Source organism: Parasteatoda tepidariorum, chromosome 3 (assembly GCF_982258835.1).
Source record: "Parasteatoda tepidariorum strain Cologne lab strain chromosome 3, Ptep-v5.0, whole genome shotgun sequence".
NCBI classification, from domain to species: Eukaryota; Metazoa; Arthropoda; class Arachnida; order Araneae; family Theridiidae; genus Parasteatoda; species Parasteatoda tepidariorum.
Genome location: NC_141757.1, coordinates 83,726,155 through 83,751,261, shown reverse-complemented (window position 1 = coordinate 83,751,261; position 25,107 = coordinate 83,726,155). Strand labels below are relative to the sequence as shown.

At 30.1% G+C, this 25,107-nt stretch overlaps 1 protein-coding gene across 3 annotated transcripts in view; it reads left to right on the top strand.

The window, feature by feature from the left end:
- LOC107449163 (uncharacterized) overlaps positions 1 to 25,107 on the top strand; it is a 207,075-nt gene that overhangs the window by 154,467 nt on the left and 27,501 nt on the right. For all 3 annotated transcript variants that reach the window (XM_087159717.1, XM_087159716.1, XM_087159715.1), the window contains 2 exons: positions 18,622 to 19,544; positions 22,065 to 22,213. In XM_087159717.1, the coding sequence (XP_087015843.1) occupies positions 19,262 to 19,544; positions 22,065 to 22,213 (432 nt within the window). In that variant the 5' untranslated portion in view covers positions 18,622 to 19,261. The remainder of the gene's footprint in view (positions 1 to 18,621; positions 19,545 to 22,064; positions 22,214 to 25,107) is intronic.

Genomic DNA, 25,107 nt, shown 5'->3' with positions numbered 1-25,107 from the left:
GAATAGATGGCAACACCATAAAACTGCTAAACTATCTGCAAAGTCCAGTTAAATTTCTTTTTTAAGGTTTTAAAACTATGCTAGTTTCAAAAGGATAAAAAATCGTATAGCTTTGTATTCATGGTTTTTCAACCATACTAGCTGCAAACGGTTCCAAAATCATAAAGGTTAAAAATGGTCTTTACCATAAATTTTACGGTTAATTGAATGGACAGACTGCTGCCGATAATTTTACCATAATTTCAGAAAGAAAATTCTGACAGTGCAGGGAAAAAAAACCTTCCCAGTATCAGTCTCTCTTCTTGACCCCACGCTAACGTCTACTGTTACCCATATTTATGTAAATAAAGCTTTCTCCATTGATATTTTTTTCTAATTTCTGAAGCTATCAACAGATAACTGCATAAATTATACGTGGGAATATATCTTTCCATCGATAATTAAAAATTATTGAATTTTGGAGGAAATGTACTTCTCATCGCCTTATAGAGCGTTAAATGGAAAAACCATAAAAATCTTTTTATCAGATAGGTATAATTCTGCCCTGATAAATTTTAAATGAGCATGGGGTGGAAAATTTTTCAAAGTGATAATTAAATTTTAGAAAAAGCTCATACTCTGAAATATTTTTGTCTGCTAAGAAAATGTCATTAATTCTATTTTATTGGTGTAAAAATTATTTTATAAGAAAAAAAGTGAGAGCTAACATATAAAAATTTTCAGTAGATTTGAGGAAAGCTAATTATTGATTTGTAATTTTTTCTGTTGGTAAGTATACTCTTTTTCACAATCATAATATCATAGAAATTATCTTTAAAACAAACAACAGTCTAAAATCTAAGTCAACCGTAAAACCAAACAACTTTTTCACATAAAAATTTTTAGAACATAATTATCTAATAAATTTTATTTTTTGGAAACGAATTTAATGTGAACTTACACCGTCTTGAAATGAAGTATTTAATAAATTCTAAAAATTCTTCTAATTTTCTAAAAATAAAAATAACAACTATTATTTTACTTCTCTAAATAAAATTAATTTTCATAAATTATTCTTGTCAGATATATTTCACAACTGTAGCAAATTAATTTTATGATTTGCTTTAGCGTAAAAAAACATTCTGTTAAAATGACAGTTCTGTATGGTAAAAACATTTCTGGTTAAAAAAACACGTAATTTTGGTTAATAAAACTAAAACATATGGTATTTAAAATTATAAAATTATCACATTTTTCGAACATTTATCAAATTTTATCACATATTATGAAATTATATTTAATTCTTAAATTTAACAAAATCATTACCAAATCACTTCCTTAAAAGTTATCCAGGTTTTTGGTGTTCCCACAGAACCAGAAACACGGTAAAATTTACCATATTCTGGTAGTTTTGACTCCACTTATTCTCAGTGTATTCATATTTCTTCTTATATAACAGAAAGACTAAACTATCGTGACTAATAGGAAGATATGCTATATTATAATGCTTAAAATGCATTTAAGTTTAAGAACATAGCAAAGTAAAAGTTTAATTGATTAGTCAAGCAATTTTTATGATACTTCTTATATGTTGTCTCCTTATGATGATCAAAAAAGATTTCATAGCAATGCACAAGTTCATTTCCTATTTTTATATCCAAATTCATTTAAATTTAAGAATGTTGGAAAGTAAAAGTTTAATTGATTTTTCAAAAAAGATCTTTATGAAAAAAGTTTAGGTGTATATATAAAATGAAAACTAAGTGATTGTTTTAATACATGGATACTTTTGACGAAATAAATTGAAAATTTTCAGCATTGGTTGAATTCAAATGCAATAAATAAAATTATTCCTTTACTTTCATGTATTTTAGTTAAAACATATGCATCAAAAATTTTGTATATTTTTGGAATTTAATGTCTATAAATATAATCAGGGATGTACAAAAATACGAAATACAAAACTACAAAAATGCAAAACTTCTAGAAGCCAGTACCAATCTTTAAGAACCAACATATTATTATGAAATGAATTGTAAGGTTTTTGCTTTTATGTTAAATTTTACAAAACTATTGGGTGGTATCTACGGTTTACAAGAATAAAGAAAACATTCTGGTAAAATTACTGTACTGTATGGTAATGACATATCTATTAAAAATATATATATAATTCTGATTGAGCCGCAATGGCTCAATGGATAGAGCATTCGCCTTTCAATGAGGTGAAACGGATTCGAATCCCAGTAATGACTGGTCGAAACGAATCCGCCTCTGGCTTGCATCGACCACAGTGCTGAATTGAAATATCTTCAGTGGTAGATGGATCATGGGTTAGAGTTCCTTTGCCGTTAGGCTAACCGTGAGAGGCTCCCTCTCCGTGTAACTCAAATGCGGGTTAGTTCTATCAAAAAGTTCTCCACGAAGGCAAATTTCTCCTTATACTTGATCCAGGAGTTCCCTTGTCTTCTGGATTGGGCTCAAAATTACAAGGGCATGGAGTTGAAAATTAGTAATCGTAAACCCAAAAATTGGGTCTTCTCTTCAACGACAGTTATTATATAAATAAACATATATAATTCTGGTTAATGAAATTGAAATATATATGGTTATAAAAATATTCCGTATCTAAAAAATTCATTTGGTAATTTTCCTTTCATATGTTTTCCAGAAATTCTGGTTTTCAAAACTATAGTTCTTATAACCGCACATTTAGAAAAAAAAATTGAAAAGTAAATTTAACCGAATAAATGGTGTTTATGCCATACTCTAAGATATCATGATAAAATTACCAAATTTTATCACATATTATAAAGCCATATTTTACTCTTAAATTTACCAAAATTATTACAAAAAGCACTTTCCTAAAAATTACCCAGGTTTTTGGTTTCCCCATTGAGCCAGAAAGAAGATATACTTTACCATATTCTGGTAGTTTTCTCCATACTTTTTTTCTCAGTGTGTTTATTCTTACTTTTCTTAAGACAAAGATAAAACCATCGCCCCTAGTATGAAAATATGCTATCCTATTATATATAAATGCATTTAGATTTAAGATTATAGCAAGGTGAAAGTTTTATGATTTTTCAAGCAATTTTTATAATACGTCTTCAATATTATCCCCTTATAATAATTGAAAAAAAAAATTCTCATAGCAATGCGTAAGGTCTTTTCTTCACTAGTCAATAATAAGGTTTAAAAAAGTTCTTCACAAACTTCAATATTTTAAAAAATCAAGAAAGACAGAATTCATATTCGTTTTCTTTCTCACGGAGAAATCTCCTTTTGTCCCCCACCATTCTCTTTAAGACATTCTCACGCTTTGAAGCATTCCAAAAAGCGGATTTCTCAGGACATCCACGGGATCTCTCAGAAATACTTCGTGCAGAAACACACAACGGGAGAAAAAAAAGGAAAAGATTGGGGACTCTTTTGTGCAGGAAACAGGGCAAATATTTTAAAATTTCCGTATCGTTGAAATCTATAATTAGGTATGAGTATTTCACTTCTCCAAGCAAAACTGACGAAATCTTTCGAATTTTTCTACATGGGAGGTTTTATCTCTGCTGATAAATTTTACGAATTTCAGCTTTTATTGCAGCTGAGGATTATATGTTTGCGTATTACGTAAAAAAAAATTTTTTTTTTTCGGAAATGTACGAAAAACACTGATACGTAAAAATGATAAGTAATAAGTTTAAGATCCTTATCGCTTACTGCCTTCATGAAAAAAGTTTACGCATGTATCTATATATAAAATGAAAACTAAGTGATTCTTTGAAAGTATGGATACTTTTGACGAAATAAATTTAAAAAATTTTAACATCATTGGTTGAATTGAAATGCAATAAAAAATGTCTTTAATTTTAAATATTTCAGTTAAAATGTGTTAAATTTAAAACTTTATATTATGATATTTAATGTCTATAAATATGACCTCGGAATGTTATTCATAATACATATTCATTGTAATATATACAGGGTGATTCTAAAAAGATGGGCAAAATTTTATGAAGTGATAGTACACACCCAGCAAAGGTGCTGGCGCATTTGGAAAGTTGTTTGATGCAAATGTAAAAGCTCCATTCCTGTTGTGAGTTACTGCGCTGCGTTACTTGTCGCCAAGCTTTCGGCCGCTGCAGGGAAAGTTCTTGATATGCCTGGTGTTTCAGAATGTTCGCCTATCTTTTCTTCACCGTTGTACTGCGTGCATAATAGCCGCTGCCGGCCATTGTTTTGAATACTTATTGTAATCACATGCCATTAAATTTGCTTTTATAACTTAACTTCATCGTTCTTTGTGTGTGTTTTTGCCTCATATAAGAACATAAACTTTGATGCCCACTAGCGGTTTTGCGTTTTGTTTTCGACTATGCATTCTTTGATAAAACTTGTTTGCTTGGGTGTGTACTATCACTTCCTAAAATTTTGCCCATCTTTTTAGAATCACCCTGTATATGAAATTATTTCTATATCCTGTAAATAAAGGGCTTAATATTAACATTATGCATGGAGAGAAAAAATGGCCTTACTAAATAATGACATTTCTAATTTTTCTTTAAAAAAAAATTTCTTTTGGTTAATAAAATCAAAATGTACGGTATTCATTTGGTAGTTTCTTCGTTCGTATGGTAACGGTTTACCAAAACTTCTGGTATTCAAAACAAAGCTCTTATTACCACACATTTAGTAAAAAATGCAAAACGGACAAGTAAATTTTACCGAATAAATAGTTTTCATGCCATGCTTTAAAGTATCATGATAACATTATCAAATTTCTAGACATTTCCCAAATTTTATCACATATTATAAAACAATATTTAATACTTATTCTTATCAAAATCATTGCCAAAAATGAAGCACTTTTGTGAAAACAACCAAGAATTTCGGTGTTCCCGTAGAGCCAGAAACACGATAATTTTTACCATATTCTGATAATTTGACCATAATTTTTTTCACTGTGCGATAATCCAAATTCCACTTTTCATATAACCAATAAGATATTTCTGAATATTGCGGCGATATTTAGTGGAAATCCCGGAAGCCCCATACTCTACTGACTTTTCCAAGCAAAAATTTTCCTTGTGTCCGAAACATGAAAATTTGCTAAAAGAACAAGTTTTGAGGTTAGTAATAAAGAAATTTTCAACACTGGAATTGGAGAGTTTATTTAAAAAGAATTTTAAAAGTTTTTTTTTCAACTTGTACAGGCGAGTAAAAATGTAAAAGTTACGTAGAAATTTTTTTAGAAGTATATTACAGGGCTATGTAATTCACACTATATTTTCCAAAGTGATTAAATTAATCAGTAAAATAAATATCCGTCTCTTACAGTTAAATTTGTATTTCTTATTATGCATAGCCTATTGATTTCCCTTTTAATAGATATTCGTAAAATATGCATTAAGAATAAACATTAAGAATAAACATTGTGACTACATGAGCTAATGAGTATAATATTGCAACTAACTTTATCAATAATAGTGTTTAAAATTCAATACACACTGAAGAAAAAAAATTTTGGTCAAAACTATTAGAATATGGTAGAATTTACCGTGTTTCTGGCACTGTGGGAACACCAAAAAATTTTATAATTTTTACCAAGAGCCTTGCTACCAATTTTGTAAAAATGAACAATAAAATATGGTTTTATGTGATAAAATTTGGCAAACGCAATAAAAATTTGGTAATTTTATCATGCTACCTTAGAGCCTAGCATTAAAACTATTTATTCGATTAAATTAAATTTTTAGTTTGTATTTTTTATAAAATGTGTAGGAATAACTATAATTTTGACAACCAGATATCTGGTAAACCGTTGTCATTTGAACGGAAAAATTTCCAAAAGAATTGAACCGTAGAACCGTTTATTCGATTAAATTAAATTTTTAGTTTTGTATTTTTTACGAAATGTGTAGATAACTATTACGAAATGTGTGAATAACTATAATTTTGACAACCAGATATCTGGTAAACCGTTGTCTTCTGAACGGAAAAATTACCAAAAGAATGGAACCGTATAAGAACCGTATATTTTGTTTTTATTCCAGAATTATACGGTATTTTTTACCAAAAACATCATTACTATTCAGAACAGTAGTTTTACCAGAATTTTTTCCCGTGCATCCATAGAATAAAATCATTTTCTCTATATCTATAGAAACTGCACGTATATCTGAAAAGTCATCCATATATCTTTAGAATCAACTATAGAAACTGCACGCATGTCCGAAAAATCATCTATATATCTTAAGAATCAACTATAGAAACTGCACGCATGTCTGAAAAATCATCTATATATATTTAGAATCAACTATAAAAACTGCACGCATGTCTGAAAAATCATCTATATATCTTTCGAATCAACTATAGAAACTGCACGCATGTCTGAAAAATTATCCATGTATCTTAAGAATCAACTATAGAAACTTCACGCATGTCTGAAACATCATCTATATAACTTTAGAATCAACTATAGAAATTGCAGCATTTTCAAAAAGCTCGAAGTAAAATATTTTATAAAACAATCATTTTCATTCGTCAATATTATATTTCATACAAAAAAAGTGTATTTTTTCAACTCGGAAACTTGATAGCATTCAACTAATTGCAATTTTTCTGACCATCTAATTAAAATGAAAAATAAAACTCCATATTTTAAAAAAAAAAATATTCTGCCGTTTTCTAATTAGAGCAAAAATAGAAATGATTAAATGATGCTTGTTCATCGATGTCGAAACAAAATAATTGTTTTATTAAGGCAGCTTTGTCCGAATTTAAAAAGAATATTGTAGGGGTAGACCATCTTCTAAAACTGCTGAATGAAGCGCATCTGTTCTGTTGTTTCATTCCCCTTAATTATTGTTTGTGAAAAAAAAATACACCAAATGAGGAACATAATTTTAATTATCTCGTAAAATATGAAAATTTGAAAAGTTATTTTAAAAATTAATATGAAAGAATACATTACTAAATAATGAACACTTCATAAAAAGAACATAAACTCCTCTCGTTTGTAATAAAAATACCCCCTTCAAAACATTTGCTGATATTAATTGCTGCATTGTATTGTTTACAGCAAATTGAATTTAAATTGAATAACGAAACATAGTGAGTTTTTTTTTTCGGGTTACAATTAATTAAATTAAAACTCTTCTTTCGCATTGTTCTCTCGCAAAACAAAAATCTTCGTAATTTAATCATTAATTTAATTCGTAAAGTAACCATTTTGAAGGAATTTATTTTTTAGAGGTTTTTTTTGTTTTATTTTGCTTTCATTAGCCACCGAATTCCTAATTTAGGAACTACTAGTATCATGCTATTGGATAAACATAAAGTATAATTGCTATCCTTGTGTACTGCAGAATTAATTTGTGATAAATTATTGAAAGCGTCGGATTCATTTATATTATGACGATGTTATTAAATTAATGTTTTTCGCAGAAGCGGAAATATGATTATTTCATTTGTATAATTTGCTTTTTGAAGCAACTATACTAAGATTATAAGATTTACCAAAATTAGATTTTATCATTTTTAGTTTATACATTTATTTGTCAATTGTTTAATTTATTTATTTCATATAGAGGTTTATTAATGAACGTAAGTTTCTAAAAATGGGAGTACAAACAAAATACTTTCTGTTACCCATAGCCATCAGTAACTAGTTATCATGGCTCGGCACTGATCCGTGATAGCCCAGTTCACCAAGGCACTGAGCTCATTGTGGAGCACTGGTTTAATTCCTCGATGGCGGTTTAAGCTCATCTAAGTTCAGTTCTATAGGTGCCAGCTCTTTAGAGAAGTAAAGATAGTAGATGCGCAATGCTTGACACATTGCCACCATCGTGGCACTGGTCAAAAAATCGTGGCCTTTACCTCCTTGGTCCCTTGACTTCGTACAGGCTGTCGCTTTACTTTACTTTTACGAAGTTCGAACCTAATGTATTAAAATTTGAAGCTAGTTTAAGACAATTAACTCCCAACAGAACATTGACAGTAAACTTTCAACATCATTTCATGCCAACCAACAGTTGTGCAATTAGTACTTGCGCAATCAACCAATCAACTATGTGCACTTGATAATAGTGCATACTGTTAAAAGTTTTAAAACACGATGTACTATAATGAAGCGTAAATTTCTGTGAACTTAATACAAAATCCAAAAAACACTGTCGTACTCTACCGCGCAAATAATTCCTTATTAAGAGTGATCAACTGATACTACGGTTAAACATGGCCGAAAACATAATTCAATCGAACACCTTATTGAGGTTGCAGTAAATTTTATCTTTTGAGAAAATTTCAATGAATGGTACAAATAAGTTAAAACTAAAGAAACAATATGAAAGTTGAGAAATTAGAAATTTGCGTCCTTAATTTCAAAACTTAATACGGCATGTATTGTTTCTTTCGTACTAGACCAAACTATCAAAAAAGGAATGAACCAGATAAAACTTAATGAAAAAATATATTTAAATTGTTAATTTCTTCTCGTAAGAAGCCTAACCTATTTTCCCATAGTTCGCAATTAAATAAAATTCAGTTATTGAACAAAATGATAATTTAGTTTATACATATAAAATCATTAGTTGGGAATTAAAGATTGGTACAATACATCATTACATTTTTTGCCATGCATCGTTACTTTTCTTCCTTTTGCTTGTATTAGGTAGGATCTTAAAATCTAATTTTAGTCCCTTTTCTCACTATCTAGAGCAATCAAATCTTTGATGGAACTCCGTGTCTATTCAGAATGCAATTTTTTCCGTATCTCTACAAGCAGAATTTATTGCTTTTTCTTCAAATAAATTTTCTCGTCAATAAAAAGTTCGAATTTTTTCCTAGTATCCAGAGGGCTGAAAGTCTTATGACTGACGATAATAGTAGCGATATTTTCCTGATCACTACAAGTAAAATATCTATCACCATTTTATCATCAAATAAAACGTCATTAAATAGTTATTAAATTAAAATCACCAAATAGAACGTTATTTTATCATTGAAATTTCGCCCACTTTTTTAACTTGCTCGAGTGCTTAAATTTCAGCTGGAGCCTCTGTGCCTGATGACAATATAAGTAGTAATTGTTTCCTAAATGATGTTAGAAAAATCCTATAAAGTAGAGAAAAGAGAAGAAAATGAAAATAACTTCATAAACTAGCCGATAATACTATAATTTTATCGAATAATCTGACATTTATTAAGCATAATGAAGTTACAATTATGCAATATATTAATTCCTTTTACAACAAATTCAGCGGAGTAATATCTCATCATTAAATACCAGTAAATGTGAATGCATAGAAAGAATAGAATATATCACAATCTCAAGAGTCAAAACGCAAATATTTTTAAAATCTCAAAGCAATACTAATCCTTAAATGCAAAGAAGCCATGAGCTAAACGACAAAACAATAATTTAATAAAACACTTAAACAGTGATTAAAGAGTTACGAAAGAACCTAGCGAAGTTATTAAATTATTATTACCGTCATTCGGGGTTTGTGCAGCGGGGGCTACTTTGTGCAAATTCGAATTTGGCATTTTTCAAGTGCTGCTATTCAGTATTATGTTTATTTCACGTTAAAAATGTGTGGAATTTGAAGATAGAAGTTTCTTCTATTACTGCAAACATTTTTTCGAATTTTAAAACAATCTCAGAGTGTGTTACGTTCATCCAATATCAACAACTTTCCGAGGACGTCGGATGTCGAAAAGTGTGCAAAGTTTCATTCGTTTTTTTTTTCGACAGAAAAATGGTCAGACGTTATAAAAAAATACCTGGAACGAGAAACTACCGTGATTACACTTTAGAAAAGCTGCAACAATGTTTGCAAGCAGTTGCTGGTGGTATGTCGATTGCAGAAGCTTCTCGGAAGTACAAAATCCACAGAAATACTATCTCTAATAAAATTCACAAGAAACACATGAAACGTGCTGGTAAACTATTATTTTTCTTCTACAAAGAGTTTTCTAATGAATTAAGCAACCGATTTAACACATAAAAAAATATATTTTATAGGACATCAGGTGATTTTGACAGAAACTGAAGAGCAAGTTCTGACATGTTCATTCAAGCATGCTATGTTCAAATGTATCAATATTATAAATGTTAATGAATATGTAATAATTATTATTTTTGAAATATCATCCATTTCAATGTCAAATAAAGTATATGGTTTCCTTTTGTTTAAACTCAAATGTTTTGAAATAAACATTCTTTTTAAGAAAAAATTCCTCAAAAAAAATGGTTTTTTAACGCTGAAAATTATTTTCAAACTAATACCTTTACATATCTTGATGTTTTTGTCCTTAAAAATGTCAACAATTAACTTTTTCAACAATTTTATATCAATATTTTACTAAAAACATGATTATTAAACTGAATTCCTATCGCTGCACAAAGTACGGGGGCTACTTTGTGCAAGGTATGTTTTGACTTATTATTCGTAAATAATACATACAAATAATGCCAATATTGATCAAATTCACTCGTCTGAGTCCAGTTATGAATATAATATCGATAAATTTTACTAAAGTTTGAATTAACATAGTTTTTTTACATGTCAAAGTTCAAAAACTGCGAAATCCTGCACAAAGTAGCCCCGAATGACGGTATTACAATATTATTATTGCAATATTACATTATTATAATTATTATTATTATTATTATTATTACTAAAAGGAATTATAAAATTAATTAATTCTTTTCATAACAATTCCAGAAAAGTAATAACCAGCCTTTGAAGCTCCAAAAGTTTAAATTAAAAGTATTTATCACCATCTTTAGTGGTCAAAACAGGGAAATTTAAAGCAAGAATTGAACATCTAAGAGTTAGAGAGAAAATAGTAACTACTACAAAAGTCTTATTTTGACATAAAACTTTCATTGTAGTTGTTGCAGTTGTAGTTCATTTACGTCACACTAGAGCTGCACAATAGGCTATTGGCAACGGTCTGGGAAACATCCCAGAGAATGATCCAAAAACATGCCATCACAGTTTAGCCCGACGACCTGCAAGCGAAGTCGAGCACTTTACGGTAGAACAGTTTAACGAGGACCAATGTCGCACACCCTCGGTCCCTACGTAGACTGATCCAAGTGTTCACCCACCAGCACACTGACCGCAGCCAGTGATGCCTGACTTCGGTGATCTACTGGAAACAGTGTCTTAACGATCAGTCAACTGCGGGATCATAAAATTCTAAAGTTCTAAAAATAATACAAATTGCTAAACTTAAAGAAGCCATAAGCTAAACAGCGTAACAATAATTAAATAACGATATTTAGCAAATTTGATATTTATCATGCATAACGAAGTTAGCGTTATGCAATAAATTAATTCCCACCACAACAATTTCAGACGAATAATAACTTGCCATTAAATCTCCACAAGTTTGAATGCTTGAAATGAAAAGTATTCATCACAATCAGAGAAAGAGGAGTTTACTTCGGATCTGAGACGGGAAACTCTCACAATCATGGAAGTCTATTCATGGAAAACATGAGATAAATCATGAACGGTGAAAAGGCAGACTAAGTAGCCACTCTATGGGTAGAAACGTGTCAAAATCACATGGGAAACACCCGGTTAGATAGACAATTGCAATGTCTAGTCAAAGCATATTTTGAATAAAGCACTGATATTATCACTAAAATTGTTGGATCTAATGGGGTTTGTGAGGAAACAGAACGTGCCCAAAAGGATGCTTGAATCGATTTAAATCTTTGAGGTTATTTTAATAAAATGAAAGTTTTGAATGAAAATCTGTATCAAGTATCAAGTTTAGCTGGCACGGAACATATCTAGTATTACAAAGTACCAAATATATCAAACAGTAAATTTATCTAAACATTTAGGAACTTTAGCATTAATTATTTAATGTAAATTAATTCAAATATATAAATGAATCAACTTACAAACTTGTAAAAGTATTAAATGTAAACTAACAATTAAAATTTGACATTAGAAAGCTAAATAAAATTTCCAAAACTTGCAATAAAATTTTAAAACTTTTCTATAGAGTTTACAAAACTGTATATATTAAAAACTGTACATGTTACCAATGTATGAAACGCCGCCATTCTATGAAATGCCTAGTCATTGTTTAGTATGTTTGGCATGTGAGAATTATTATGTATTATGTCTAATCTTCGTATAGAATGCTATACAGTCTATAGAATTTGCAAATATTCTTTAGGCAAAGTATGAAATATTAGAATTTTTATATACTTTGCCAAGTTATTGTGTAGAATGCCAATAAATTTTTCATTAGACATTCTATAGAATGCTAAGTCAAGAATACCTGGCATTTCAAGACAAAATATGAAATAGCAAAATAATTATATATACTTTGTTTAGACATTCTATCGAATACCTATAGATTTTTCATTGTACATTCTATAGAATGCTAAGTAAAGAATGCCTAGAATTTTGTAGTAAAAACGAGAATTATTATATATACTTTGTCTAGACAATATATGAAATGCCTATAAAGTTTTCATTTCATTAATCATTCTGTAGAAAGCCTGCTCAATGTATGTATATTAGTCATTTGAATATTAGTCAATATTTTTTCGGTCGGTTTTAGGGATTCTATAGAATGCCAGATTCCATACATTTTTGGTAATGTTTATTATACAGCTGATATTATTCTTTAGCTGAATAATATTTAATGCATCTCATAGTATAATGTGTTTTAGAAGGTTTTGAATTTTTTAACTAATTTTGCTTTAGGCATTATTATTGGTGCATAAAAATACCAAAACAAATGAACAGAATTTTTTTTATTATTATGCTAGAATTTCAGTAGTTATTAAAATCGCAGTAAGCAGCAAAAAATGTATTCAAATCAGCATTTTTACATTTAATGCATTTTAAGATATCATATCATATCAATGATATTTAAACATTTTATTCAGAACTCAATGTAGGGTTAGATAGCATTTCTTAGAAATGTCCTTATCCTATACATCTTGAATTAATTTTTGCTGCATAAAACAGAACATTCAAAGTATTAAATTTGTAGAAACAAACAAGTTTCTCCAAAGACAAAAAAAAAAATGTTCAGCATAAAACAATTTCCTTTCAAAATGACAAAAAACACTCAACTGATAAGGAACCTGGCTGCAAATTTATTCAATTACTCTGCTGTTCGTTTGGCTAATCTTATTTTTTTGCGGAAACGAGTCTGTTTTCTTTACAAAACCTATTTACCCTTTTAGTCTATTTTTATGACTAGAAATGAGATTACCGCTTTTTACATACGTAACAAAAACCATTAAATAAGGATAAATTATAATTTATCTTTTTAGTTAACTTTTATCTAGGAACAATTAAATTTATTTTTAAATGCTCTAATGTTATTTTTTTCCCTTTTTGCTTTTTATAATCTGAAATAAATTGTTAAAGGCATTGTCCGCTTTAAATATAAGTTACTAATGGTATAGTAACATTTTGTAGCACACTCTTAGAAAAATCATAGCAACCTTAAACCAAAATTTCAGTATCTTATACCCTATACCAGGGATGGCGAACCAATGGCACGCGTGCCATTTTTGGCACACAACACAATATTTTGGGCACTCCACCGATCACAATTTTTGTTGCACTATGAAGCATATGTAACAATTAAATTAAAATTCACAAAAAATACACAAAACAATAAACAATCATTAATAAAAAATTAAAAATTAATGATAAAAAAAACAATTAATAACCATAAAAAACAAGCTAACAATAAATAACTAGCAAAAAAAATTAACAGTCTTGCTTAAACCAACATCCTACAACCTAATATAAGTTATTTGTCATCTAATCTGCAACAACAGAAGTCACACTGATGTTACTTGAAAGTTGAATTACGCGTATAACTGAGATATTGCAAAATGTATTTCTTTTTTAATGTAAATAAAGAGTTTTAAGTTGATAGTATTTAGTATTATTATTTTCCCAATGATCACGAAGTCAAATTATTTGACGGCACGTCTATGACCTCATTACGCAATTTTTTAGAGAAAATGGCACGTTGGTGTATAAAGGTTCGCCACCCCTGCCCTATACTGTGCATTAAGTACACAGTCATTTCACTGAATACTATAGTTTATTGAATATTATTTCACCATACTAATTCTACTATTCCACTACAGTATGATATTCCACTATAGTATACTATGCTATTATCCTAAATTTACTATACTACTGAATACTGTTTTATTATAGTCTTCCCTTTTCTATTCCATTTTAGTCTGTCATATATTATTCCTTTATACTAATTCTACTATACTAATGAATACTATTCCACTATATTTTAATGTATTCTATTCCGTTATACTCTACCGTATACTATTCCATTATACTAATTCTACTATGCTACCAAAATTTTGGTATCTTGTACCATATACGGTGCATTAAGTACAGAGTCATTCCACTGAATACTGTTGTCTATCGAATACTATTCCACTATACTAATTATATTATACTATTCCACTATAGTCTATAGTCTATCGTATACTATTCTATTATGCTAAATATACTATATTATTGAATACTATTCCACTATAATGTACCTTATTGTTTATCACAAATAATTAGTTGACTAACCGTTTAAATTGCATAAAAGACACATTGATATTAATTTAATAATCTTTTGATTTTTCCGATATTCGAAAAAAAGTGAATTTTTCTTTTGAAAAAATCAGGAATTTTATTCTTATGTATACAAAATCACTTTATTTTTTGCAGAAAGTTAAATATCCCGTCCTTCTTCTTTAATTAATATTTTTTTAGAATAAAGAATTTCTTGTCAATATTTTTTCGTCAATTAAGGTTCTTTTGTAAGCTTAAATTAAAATCATAGTAAAAAAAATCAATGAGTTGTTTACTTTGCAAATACTGTAAGAATATCAGATCCAAACATTTCTCCCAAGTTTACATAAAAAGAAGTTTATTCATCTTGATTACGCTAAGATTAAAAGTATTGAAATAAAAAGTTTTTAAAAAAAGTAAATTCCTTTATGTAAAAATAATCAAGGAGCTGAATTTCTTAAATTTAAAAACATGAATTCCTCTTTTATTTTTTCCTTTACACACTCTTTTTCATATTTCTTGGTTGCTTTCAATCTATTATTATTAAATGTATCATCATTATTATTCATATTTAATTATTCTTAATTAAATGTTTTAACTTTAGAATGCCAAATAACATCACTCAAACTGTATTTACAAATAAAAAATATCCGTAAATCATAGTAATAACATTATCACTGAATAATATCACTATGGCAATAACTTTAACGCAAAATTTGTTTTAAAAATTTTTTTTTCAAAATTTGTGTTATGGAAATAACTTTAACGGTAACTAATACTGCCCAATCTATCACAAGCACTGGGTATTTTTCAAAAAACTGCCATAATCGGTCTAACACAATCACAACCACTGCGAATTTCTCAAAACACAGATTATCTCGTGACTGTGTTACCACAACACCACTGCGAATTTTTCAAAACACAGATTATCTCCTGATTGGTCTATAACAACCACTGCGAATTTTTGAAAACAGCGATTATCTCATGACTGTGGTATCACAACCACGGCGAATTTTTCAAAACAGCGATTATCTCATGACTGTGGTATCACAAACACTGCGAATTTTTCAAAACAGCTATTATCTCATGACTGTGGTATCACAACCATGGCGAATTTTTCAAAACAGCGATTATCTAAATAACTGTGGTATCACAACCATTGCGAATTTTTGAAAACAGCGATTATCTCATGACTGTGGTATCACAACCACGGCGAATTTTTCAAAACAGCGATTATCTCATGACTGTGGTATCACAAACACTGCGAATTTTTCAAAACAGCGATTATCTAAATAACTGTGGTATCACAACCATTGCGAATTTTTGAAAACAGCGATTATCTCATGACTGTGGTATCACAACCACGGCGAATTTTTCAAAACAGCGATTATCTCATGACTGTGGTATCACAACCACGGCGAATTTTTCAAAACAGCGATTATCTCATGACTGTGGTATCACAAACACTGCGAATTTTTCAAAACAGCTATTATCTCATGACTGTGGTATCACAGCCATTGCGAATTTTTGAAAACAGCGATTATCTCATGACTGTGGCATCACAACCACACAGATTTTTTCGAAACAGCGATTATCTCATGACTGTGGTATCACAACCACCGCGAATTTTTCAAAACAAAGATTATCTCCTGATTGGTCAATCACAACCATTGCGAATTTTTCAAAACAGCGATTATCTCATAATAGAAAAATTCTATCATGGTGCAGCACTTGATGGAACTTTTTTTTTCTTAGTATAAAAAGAAACTTTAAGAATAAGAAAAATATAACATTTTTTGTATTGACGCTAATATATACCTAAAATAATGAAGTATTGCAATAAAATACACCAAAAACTTTCAAACTTCGTTTTATAAGTAAACTAAAAAGGATAAATAATTTTATTTTTGTTATAAATAAGAAACATAGGGAGTTCAACTTAGGCACAAAACTTCTATGACCGCCGAACGTACTTCGAATGGTTTTTTATTTTAGGTCTCACAAAAATAAAATTATTTTCTCCTTTTAAGCCCACTTGAAAAACATAATTTTCGAAATTGTTAATTTATATTTTTAAGTTGTTTTCAATATTTTTAATAAATTCTGCTAGTAGCGATCAGAAGACAAATAAACCTTGTCTTATTATCAAGCGCAGGAGAGCAGTTTAAATTTGAACCCTCTAGCTAAAACCAGTCAGAATTTTGAGAGGAGACAAAATAATAATAGGTTTTGCTAGTAGTGGTCGGGAGACAATTGAAATTTGTATTGTGGGCATAAAAGTCCTGTTGAAATTCGTAAAATACTGAAAAATTAGACAGAAATTATATTAACAATAAATTTCACTTTTAGATCAAAATGATAATAACTAGAATCAGGAGACGATAGGAGCTTTTAGTGTCATCAGTCATAAATGTGCAAGTGGAATTTAAGCATTCTAGCTAGTCAGACAGTGGTCGAAGTTTTGATTGCAAGACATCACCTTCAAATATACGACAGCGAGATAGCAAAATAAGCCTGATTAATAATTAGTAAAATAAGCAAAGTAAAATAAAAGTGATATAAGAGCTTTCTAACAATTTAAATTGTGTTTAGTGGTTCTTTGAACAATACTTTTAATACAGTGCTTGGGCACTATAACTTCTTAAATTTTCAACCAAATTACTTTATATTTGACAAAATTTATGTTACTAATTTCATATTCTTTTTTACTGCTTTTTTTTACATTCAACATCTTACGTTGCTCATTGAATCACTTAAAAGTTACATTTTATTTAATTAAATGATAAACTCAAACCCTTATAAAGGACTGATTTTATCATTCAACTAATTAAGCACGAAAATTAAATGAAAACATTTTTATACAAAATGATAACTATTTTATTTCTATACATACTGTTAAGTTTTTATCAAATCGCAAAAGAAATAAACGTATTTAAAACTAGTATTAAAAAACTTTCAAAAACATGTCATTTAAAGATTGCCGTACGTGCACTAATGCACAAAAAACGCTATACCTTTCTAATTTAGGCGAATTTTAATTTACGATTTCAAAACAATTTATGGTGTTTTTAGTATATATGTAAACAATAACTATCTCGAGCTTCTTTACTGCGCTAGTTCCGGTTAGAAAGTTTGTAGCTGCTTACTGCAGCTTATTCTGCTAGGCGATATTTTCAAACGGATAATTTTGTTTTTAATAAAAGAAGTAAATTAGATAATTTCTGAGCTCAAATCTGCTGTATTTCATAAGATATTAATATTAAGTAATTCTGGTGAGTTTGAAGTGAAAATTTGCTTTGGTTATTTAGTGATGTCTTGTTAAAAAAAAAAAAAAAGGTAATATGGCTGCTAGATTTTGGAAAACTCGCTTTTTTGGCAGTCCTAATTTGGCCTTTTTCCATTTGTCTATTACTGTTTGTTCTTGTTGCAAGTTGTGCACACGTCAGTATTAGCATGTTGTTCGAGCAGCAAGATTAAGTTTATAAATTAAAATTCAGGTTTAAATTTAAAGTTGGCATATATTATTGAAAATGTAAGAAGTGTTTTTTAACGTTCTTTTTTCAAATGCTAGGTTTACATATTTATTATTAATCGAACCACTTGTTACTTCTACTTAACACTACTATTTCACAATTAATGTTAAAATTATATACCCTTTATAATTTTAGCATTAATAAAATAATATCAGTGTACTGTCTTTTCACTATTTTTCTTATTATATAACGACATCTTTATTAGTTATTTACGTTGTATTTAGACTTAGAATTCATTGCAAACGCAAGTAATAAATAAATAAAATTAAATAACATAATACGATTTTCTACAAAATGAAGACAATTGTGAACGCCGCTAGGCTTCAGAAAAAAAGACTGTTTCTTTAATAAAGCGGGATTCGTTACAGTTCAAACTTTAATTATACTTTTCGGTTCATGTATCACATTTTTTCATTCACTGCATACATCAACCTGTTTAGGTTTGATTCATCAAACATTTTTTATGTCTTTATATCTTTTCTTATTATGAAAGATTTTTATATCATTATTTTTTCTTTCAGATATATAATCCAGAATCACCAAGGTCAATGAATAAACTACTAAAAACAAGAAACAAAATAGAATGATATCCACTTTTCACATTTCAGTGAAAAGAATATGCATTTTTCTCACAAACGCTTATCCAGAATATTCAAAATCTAACCATTTTTGAAAAAGATGTCAAAATCTCTTGATTATTTAGAACTTTGATTAAAATAATAACATATTGATCAATGTCACATCTAGTCTTAAAGTTTTGATAACCCTTGATTTGTGATACTTACTTTAATATTTGCTTACGTCAGATCTTAACTTTTTAGGATCGTGTTTTCTAATCATAACTCTTAACATAAGAATTATAACTATCATTTTTATTTACAGTCTACTAGTGCTACCTACTAGTTGTGAGTCTGTTGATCAAAATCTAACAATATTTAATTCCTAATTTCTAGAATCTATACTAAAAGAAGGATTCTTAATTTCGATGTGCTGATAAAAATTCGCCAAGGCAATTCTCTAGTAATTTTATTTGTGTTCCATTACAATTTGATAACATAACGTCATAAAAATAGGCTATAAAATAGCCCATATTCATAATAAACGTACTCCATAAATTGAGATATCCCAGCGAGTCAGAAGCATAATTGTGATGGAAGTGCCATGAATGGTGAGAGAGGCTTAACTCTGGACTCAGCCATGAACGGACACTCTAGCATGACAGGCACTCTGACGGATTACAAGGGTTCCAGACCCAACAACCTCCATCCGGGAGACAGGAAGTTTCCGGATCAGGAGAGGGCGAACTTGTGGAGTCCCTGCAGTAATTGCAGCAGCGACGAGAATAACTCGCCAACTGCCCTTAACACTTTCAATTGGGACAAGCCAGCCCTCGAAGACAAAAGCGTGGATTTCGGATGGTCCTTGAGGAATGACAAAGGAAATGGTAATCATAATGTCTTTCTCATCTCATTCTAATATGGATTTTAAATTAATGGTTGGTGTTTAAGTCATTGTTAAAGGTCTCTTTCGGACAAAAAAGAGATTCTATTTCATCCATGTTAACCTAAGAAGAATTATAAAAAACCGTTTCCTTATTTATTTCAGTAAATAAATAATATTTTGAAGTTTTTTTTTTATTTCATTAATTTTCTTAAAGAAATGTGTTCGATTGAATTTAGTTTCAAAATTTTACATTTTAATGTTATAAGCATTTTTAAAACACGACTGGGCTCCACCCCCCCTGTTCGCTAACGCTCCCCAACCCCCAAAGATTGCTTTGCAATCTTATATGGTTTGCTTTCACAAACCATACTTTGCTCACTGTAAGTTAAACCCATTCAGATTTTATAACCGTCGTTGAACAGCCGATCCGATTTATGAGTTTACGACTACAAATGTTCAACTCCGTGACCTTGTAATGTTGAACCCAATCCAGAAGACAAGGAAACTCCTGGATCAAGTATTGGGAAAAATTTGCCTCCGTGAGGGACTTTTTGTTGGAACTAACCCGCATTTGCGTTACATGGCGAGGAAGATCACGAGAAACTCCCACGGTTAGTTTGACGGCAAGGGGACTCTAACCCACGATCCGTCTACCACTGAGGACATTTCACGTCAGCACTGTGGTCGGTGCAAGCCGGATGCGGAATTCGTATCGCCCAGCCATCGCCAGGATCGAACCCGGTTCACCTCATTGGAAGGCGAGCGCTCTATATCCTCTGAGCCATCACTACTCAACCCATTCAGATTGTATTCTAGAATAAAATATTATTTAAAATCAGCTATTAAAATCTTCAAACCTAATTTCTCTTTAAAAAATTAAAAGTTTTAGCCAGTGATAAGTTATTGAAATAAAAAAATTTTAATTGAAATAAATGACATTCAATAGAAAGAAGCAGAAAAAAACAACAATCATGCTTTTTAAAAACAATTACTATTAAGCATTCACCACTTAGTAAAAAACAATATTATAAATTTCAGAACTTTATAAAACATAATAAGAAGCACTTTGCTTGTTAATACGAACTATTCGCTCTTTTAAACTTTTTATTCTTCGTTGCCAACGCGAAAACGAAATGAGAGCATTTTTTTGCCGTTTAAGATATATATATATACATAGATCTATTTCATTTTAGAATATTTTATGAAAGCAAAATTTACTTTGATTTTCCTAACATATCTGAAATACACGAAATTTTCTTTAAGTTGTAGACAGAAGTACGCAAAAAACAGCGTGCACACACGAAAAAGAAAACATACACTCTCATAAAAAAAAAAACTTCAATTTATGAATAGAGCGTTTTAATTATAATTCTTTTGAATAATAGTTTGTAAATAGAAATTTTTTTTAAAAAAAGGTGAGTAATAAAGAACTACTACTAATCATCTACGTACTTTCTTTTGCTGCATGATTAATTTCAACTAACCACTTCAAAGGGTTTATATTTAAGTTTTTTTTTTTTTTTTTTTTTTTTTTTTTTTTTTTGAAAGAGAGGGTTTTTTGCGCTAAGTCAAAACCTGTTTGTAGGAAATGATTGTAAAAAAAAAACATCGATATAATAGTGATTACTTAACTGATTATAAAATGCAATGGCGATATTCTAATTCATTACGAACACTCTGAATAAGCTGTGATAAAAAATCTACAATATAATCTATTTTTCAAAACATCGATTTTTGCAAAAAGAACTGTACTTTAACCTGAAATATATTTGGTGACATTTTAGTTTTTAAGAAAACGTTTTTAGTTTAGTTTTAAATATAGAATCACAAATTTAAGGGTGTTTTTCGAGTCTCTTTTGCCAATAAAGTTTAAAAAAATATTTCATTTTATGTACCCTTAACTAGAAACGAAGCTTTAATGAAAGAAATTATCGATTTTATTGCTGAAAATAATTGACAGGATCTTAAAACAAGCAAATATTTTAAATAATTAAAAAAGTATTAAACTATTTTAATGATGAATGCTGTTTCAATTACTATCTGTTTTTGAGCCGTGGTGGCTCAGGAGATAAAGCACTCTCGTCTCCCAATGAGGTGACACGGGATCGAATTTCATGGATGGCTGGTAGATACGAATTCCACACCCAGCTCGCACCAGCCTTAGTACAGATGAAAAATATCCTCAGCGTAAACTAATCATGGGTTAGAGCCCCCATATCGTTAGGCTAAACGTGAAAGGTCTTAGCGGTTTTCCTCTCCATGAAACGCAACTACGAGTTAGTTCCATCAAAAAGTCCTCCACAAAGACAAATTTCTCCCAATACTTGATCCAGAAATCCCTTGTCTTCTGGATTGGGTTCAAAATTACAAGACAATGAAACTGAACATTGGTAGTCGTAAACTCTAAAATACGGCCAGCTGTTCAATGACGCTGATAAAGTAAAATAAAACTACCATCATTTATTTATTTAAATTATATTAATTCCATTTTGCATATCTTTTTACATTTCATCTTTTACAGATATAAGTAAAAGTTCTAACCCTAAACGTTTGGATACTTCGCGAAGAAAAACCGAAGAAAACCTAAACGGATATGCTAACTTCCACAGTGGAGATTGCCAAAGCACTACTGGAACAAAAAAATCAAAATCAAAACATTCTCCTAAAAGGGTAAGTAGTGGAAGAATTTATTAGAAAAATCAAAACATCCTTATTACTTGAGCTCACAATGAACTGAGAATCTAGCGTTCTCCTGTTTACATCTTCCGCGATTTTCTTATACCACTGATTTAATTAATTTAGAATGACAGCAAGTTTGACGTTTAATGCTCTACATCGTTTGACTGTTTGTATTTAGCAAATATTGAACTTATTTGTTGTTTTAGCGTTCGATGTGCAGGTATGAAATGGTATTAGTTTTATCTGTAAGAATGATAAACTCTGCACGCTTTAATATTTTTTATAAGAAATCAATCCAATGAAGAGAAAAGTAACAGTAAAATTTCATTTTATGGAAATAAATATGTTTTATTCCTCATTTGTGATTGCTCAAGGGAAAAAAATTCATAGTTTAAATTATATTAAAGAATATACATAGAGATACGATATTAATGATGCCTCCCCTTTATAACCTGAATTTTCATGTACATTTAAAATGGTATTTCTTTTTATTTAAATTATATTTATTTGACGTTTTCTAATAATTATTACCAAAAATTCTGGCCAAATAGGAGCAAAAATAGCATTTTCATCGTAGTTTAGTGATTTGGCTACCAAGTCGACCAAGTTGATGGAATCGTAACAGGACTTAAACAGAACCTGTACTCTTCAGTGGATACCAGGGTGTCTTGGGGTATTCATCCGTTTTTAGATGCACCTGGATTTCGGCCCCCACCCCTCTAAGAAGCTGCAGCAATGATGGAGGAGATAATGATATAGGGGGTTAAAAGAGGTGTGTGGCATTTAGGGTTGCACACCCCTTCGTTTTGGCGTACGAAAGGGACACCCCTTCGGGTTGGCGTCCGTAGGGGTGACGCGCCAGCAATTAAGTGAGAGGTTGAACTGAGGAGTCTTACTTGCTGATAAAAATATTCTTAAATTTATTTTTACCAAAACTAACTGGGTTCATATAAGCATATACTAATGGCGTTTGTGAAGAGAAGTGAACACAATTTAAACATATCAATGATAACTTACAATTTTAATTTTAACGCAACATTTTACAAATTAGTTTTATTCGAAATTGCATTGCAAATAAAAATTGAAATGGACGAAAATAATATTCAATTTCTTCCTTCGGAAAGAGGAGGCAGAGTGCTTATATTTAGGAAGAATTTATTCAACTATAAAAGAACGAATAAGGATCAGAAATCGGTATGGTATTGCAGTTCGCAATGGACTGGTTGCAGTGCACGTGACGTGTGTGCATTAAAGATAATCAATTTCATTCGACGTTAAAATTTTAGGTTTTGAAAATATGACGTTTAACATGAAGCGACTATTAACTATTTTTCATTATATTTTTAGTTAATAGTAGTTCATTTACGTCGCACTGGAGCTGCACAATGGGCTTTTGGAGACGGTCTGGGAAACATCCCGGAGGATGATCCGAAGACATGCCATCACAATTTTGATCCTCTGCAGAGGGGATGGCACCCCTGCTTCGGTAGCCCGACGACCTGTACGCGCAGTTGAGCACTTTACGATAGAACAGTTTAACGAGGACCAATACCGCAAACCCTCGGTCCCTACGCAGACTAATCCAAGTGGTCACCCACCCGCACTCTGACTGCAGCCAGCGATGCTTGACTTCGGTGATCTGCTGGGAACCGTGTCTTAACGATCAGTCCACTGCGGGACATTTTTAATATATTTAGAGATATTTATCAGGGATATTTAAATTGATATGTTAAATCATTTTAAAATCAAAAGTTTTAACAATTAAGATAAGGTACGATTGCCCGATATTTTTATCATATATAAACCTCAGAGCATGATGACCACATTTTATGTATTTATTTAAATTAATTAAAATCCTTCCATATCCAAATGCTTTTTTTTAAATATAAATTCCGGAATAATATGTTATTAATTGCCAACAATGTTTAATTTTTTCCCCCCATTCAAATGCAGCTTTTGCTGAATTCGTAAAGAAAATTTTTTGATTTCTACACCTGCGCTGTTTCAAACTACTATTTTAAACACAAAAGACTTGCTGAATTATTATTGGTTCTTTTGTTTATTTTCAAATTAAGTGACAAAATGCTATAATTTATCATTTTGCTATCATTTATAGACACAGCGGTCGCTGTATCTTATTAAAAATATAGCGGTTCAGTATCGTCTTTACGCATGGGCACACCCGGGCAGTGCCCGAGGGCCCCAGGCACTCAGGGGGCCCTTGAGAATCTTACTTTTTATAAATTGTATTTAAAAAAAAACTGAGACTAAACAAAATTACCCTATATAGATATATTTCAATAAATATATTCTATTGTATAAAGTGTGCATTTTGTTTTTCTTTCTACAAATAGTGATTGATTATCATGCAAATACCCATACTTTGAATTGTTTATCACCAGAGAAACTTAAAAAGGCAACCAAAATCTCTTTTTCTACGTTCCAAAAAAATTTTTAAGCGTTTTTTTTCTTTGTCTTTTTTTTTTTTTCGGGTCTACTAAAAACAAATTTAAATTAAAATGTATTTAAATTTGTTCGAATTATTGTACATCTTAAAAATGCTTTATTTTATGTATGTGAAGTTTTTTAGTTCGATTTTAAGCAGTATGACCTGCTATGAGGGCCAAAGACATTTCTGTGCCCGGGGGCCCTGCAGGCTACTAAGACGGCCCTGGCGGTGGTACAGAATATTAACAAATCGAATAACCAAGTTGAGAATTGAATGGTATTTTAATTTTATTTACTTTTTATAACTAACAATAGATTAAATAATTATTTTTATAACTTATCCACAATAGCCCCTCACGTGTCTACAGTAGTGTTTAATTATTTTAAACGAAATGATTATTGAAAAAGTATACTTCCAAATTATTAAAATCATAATG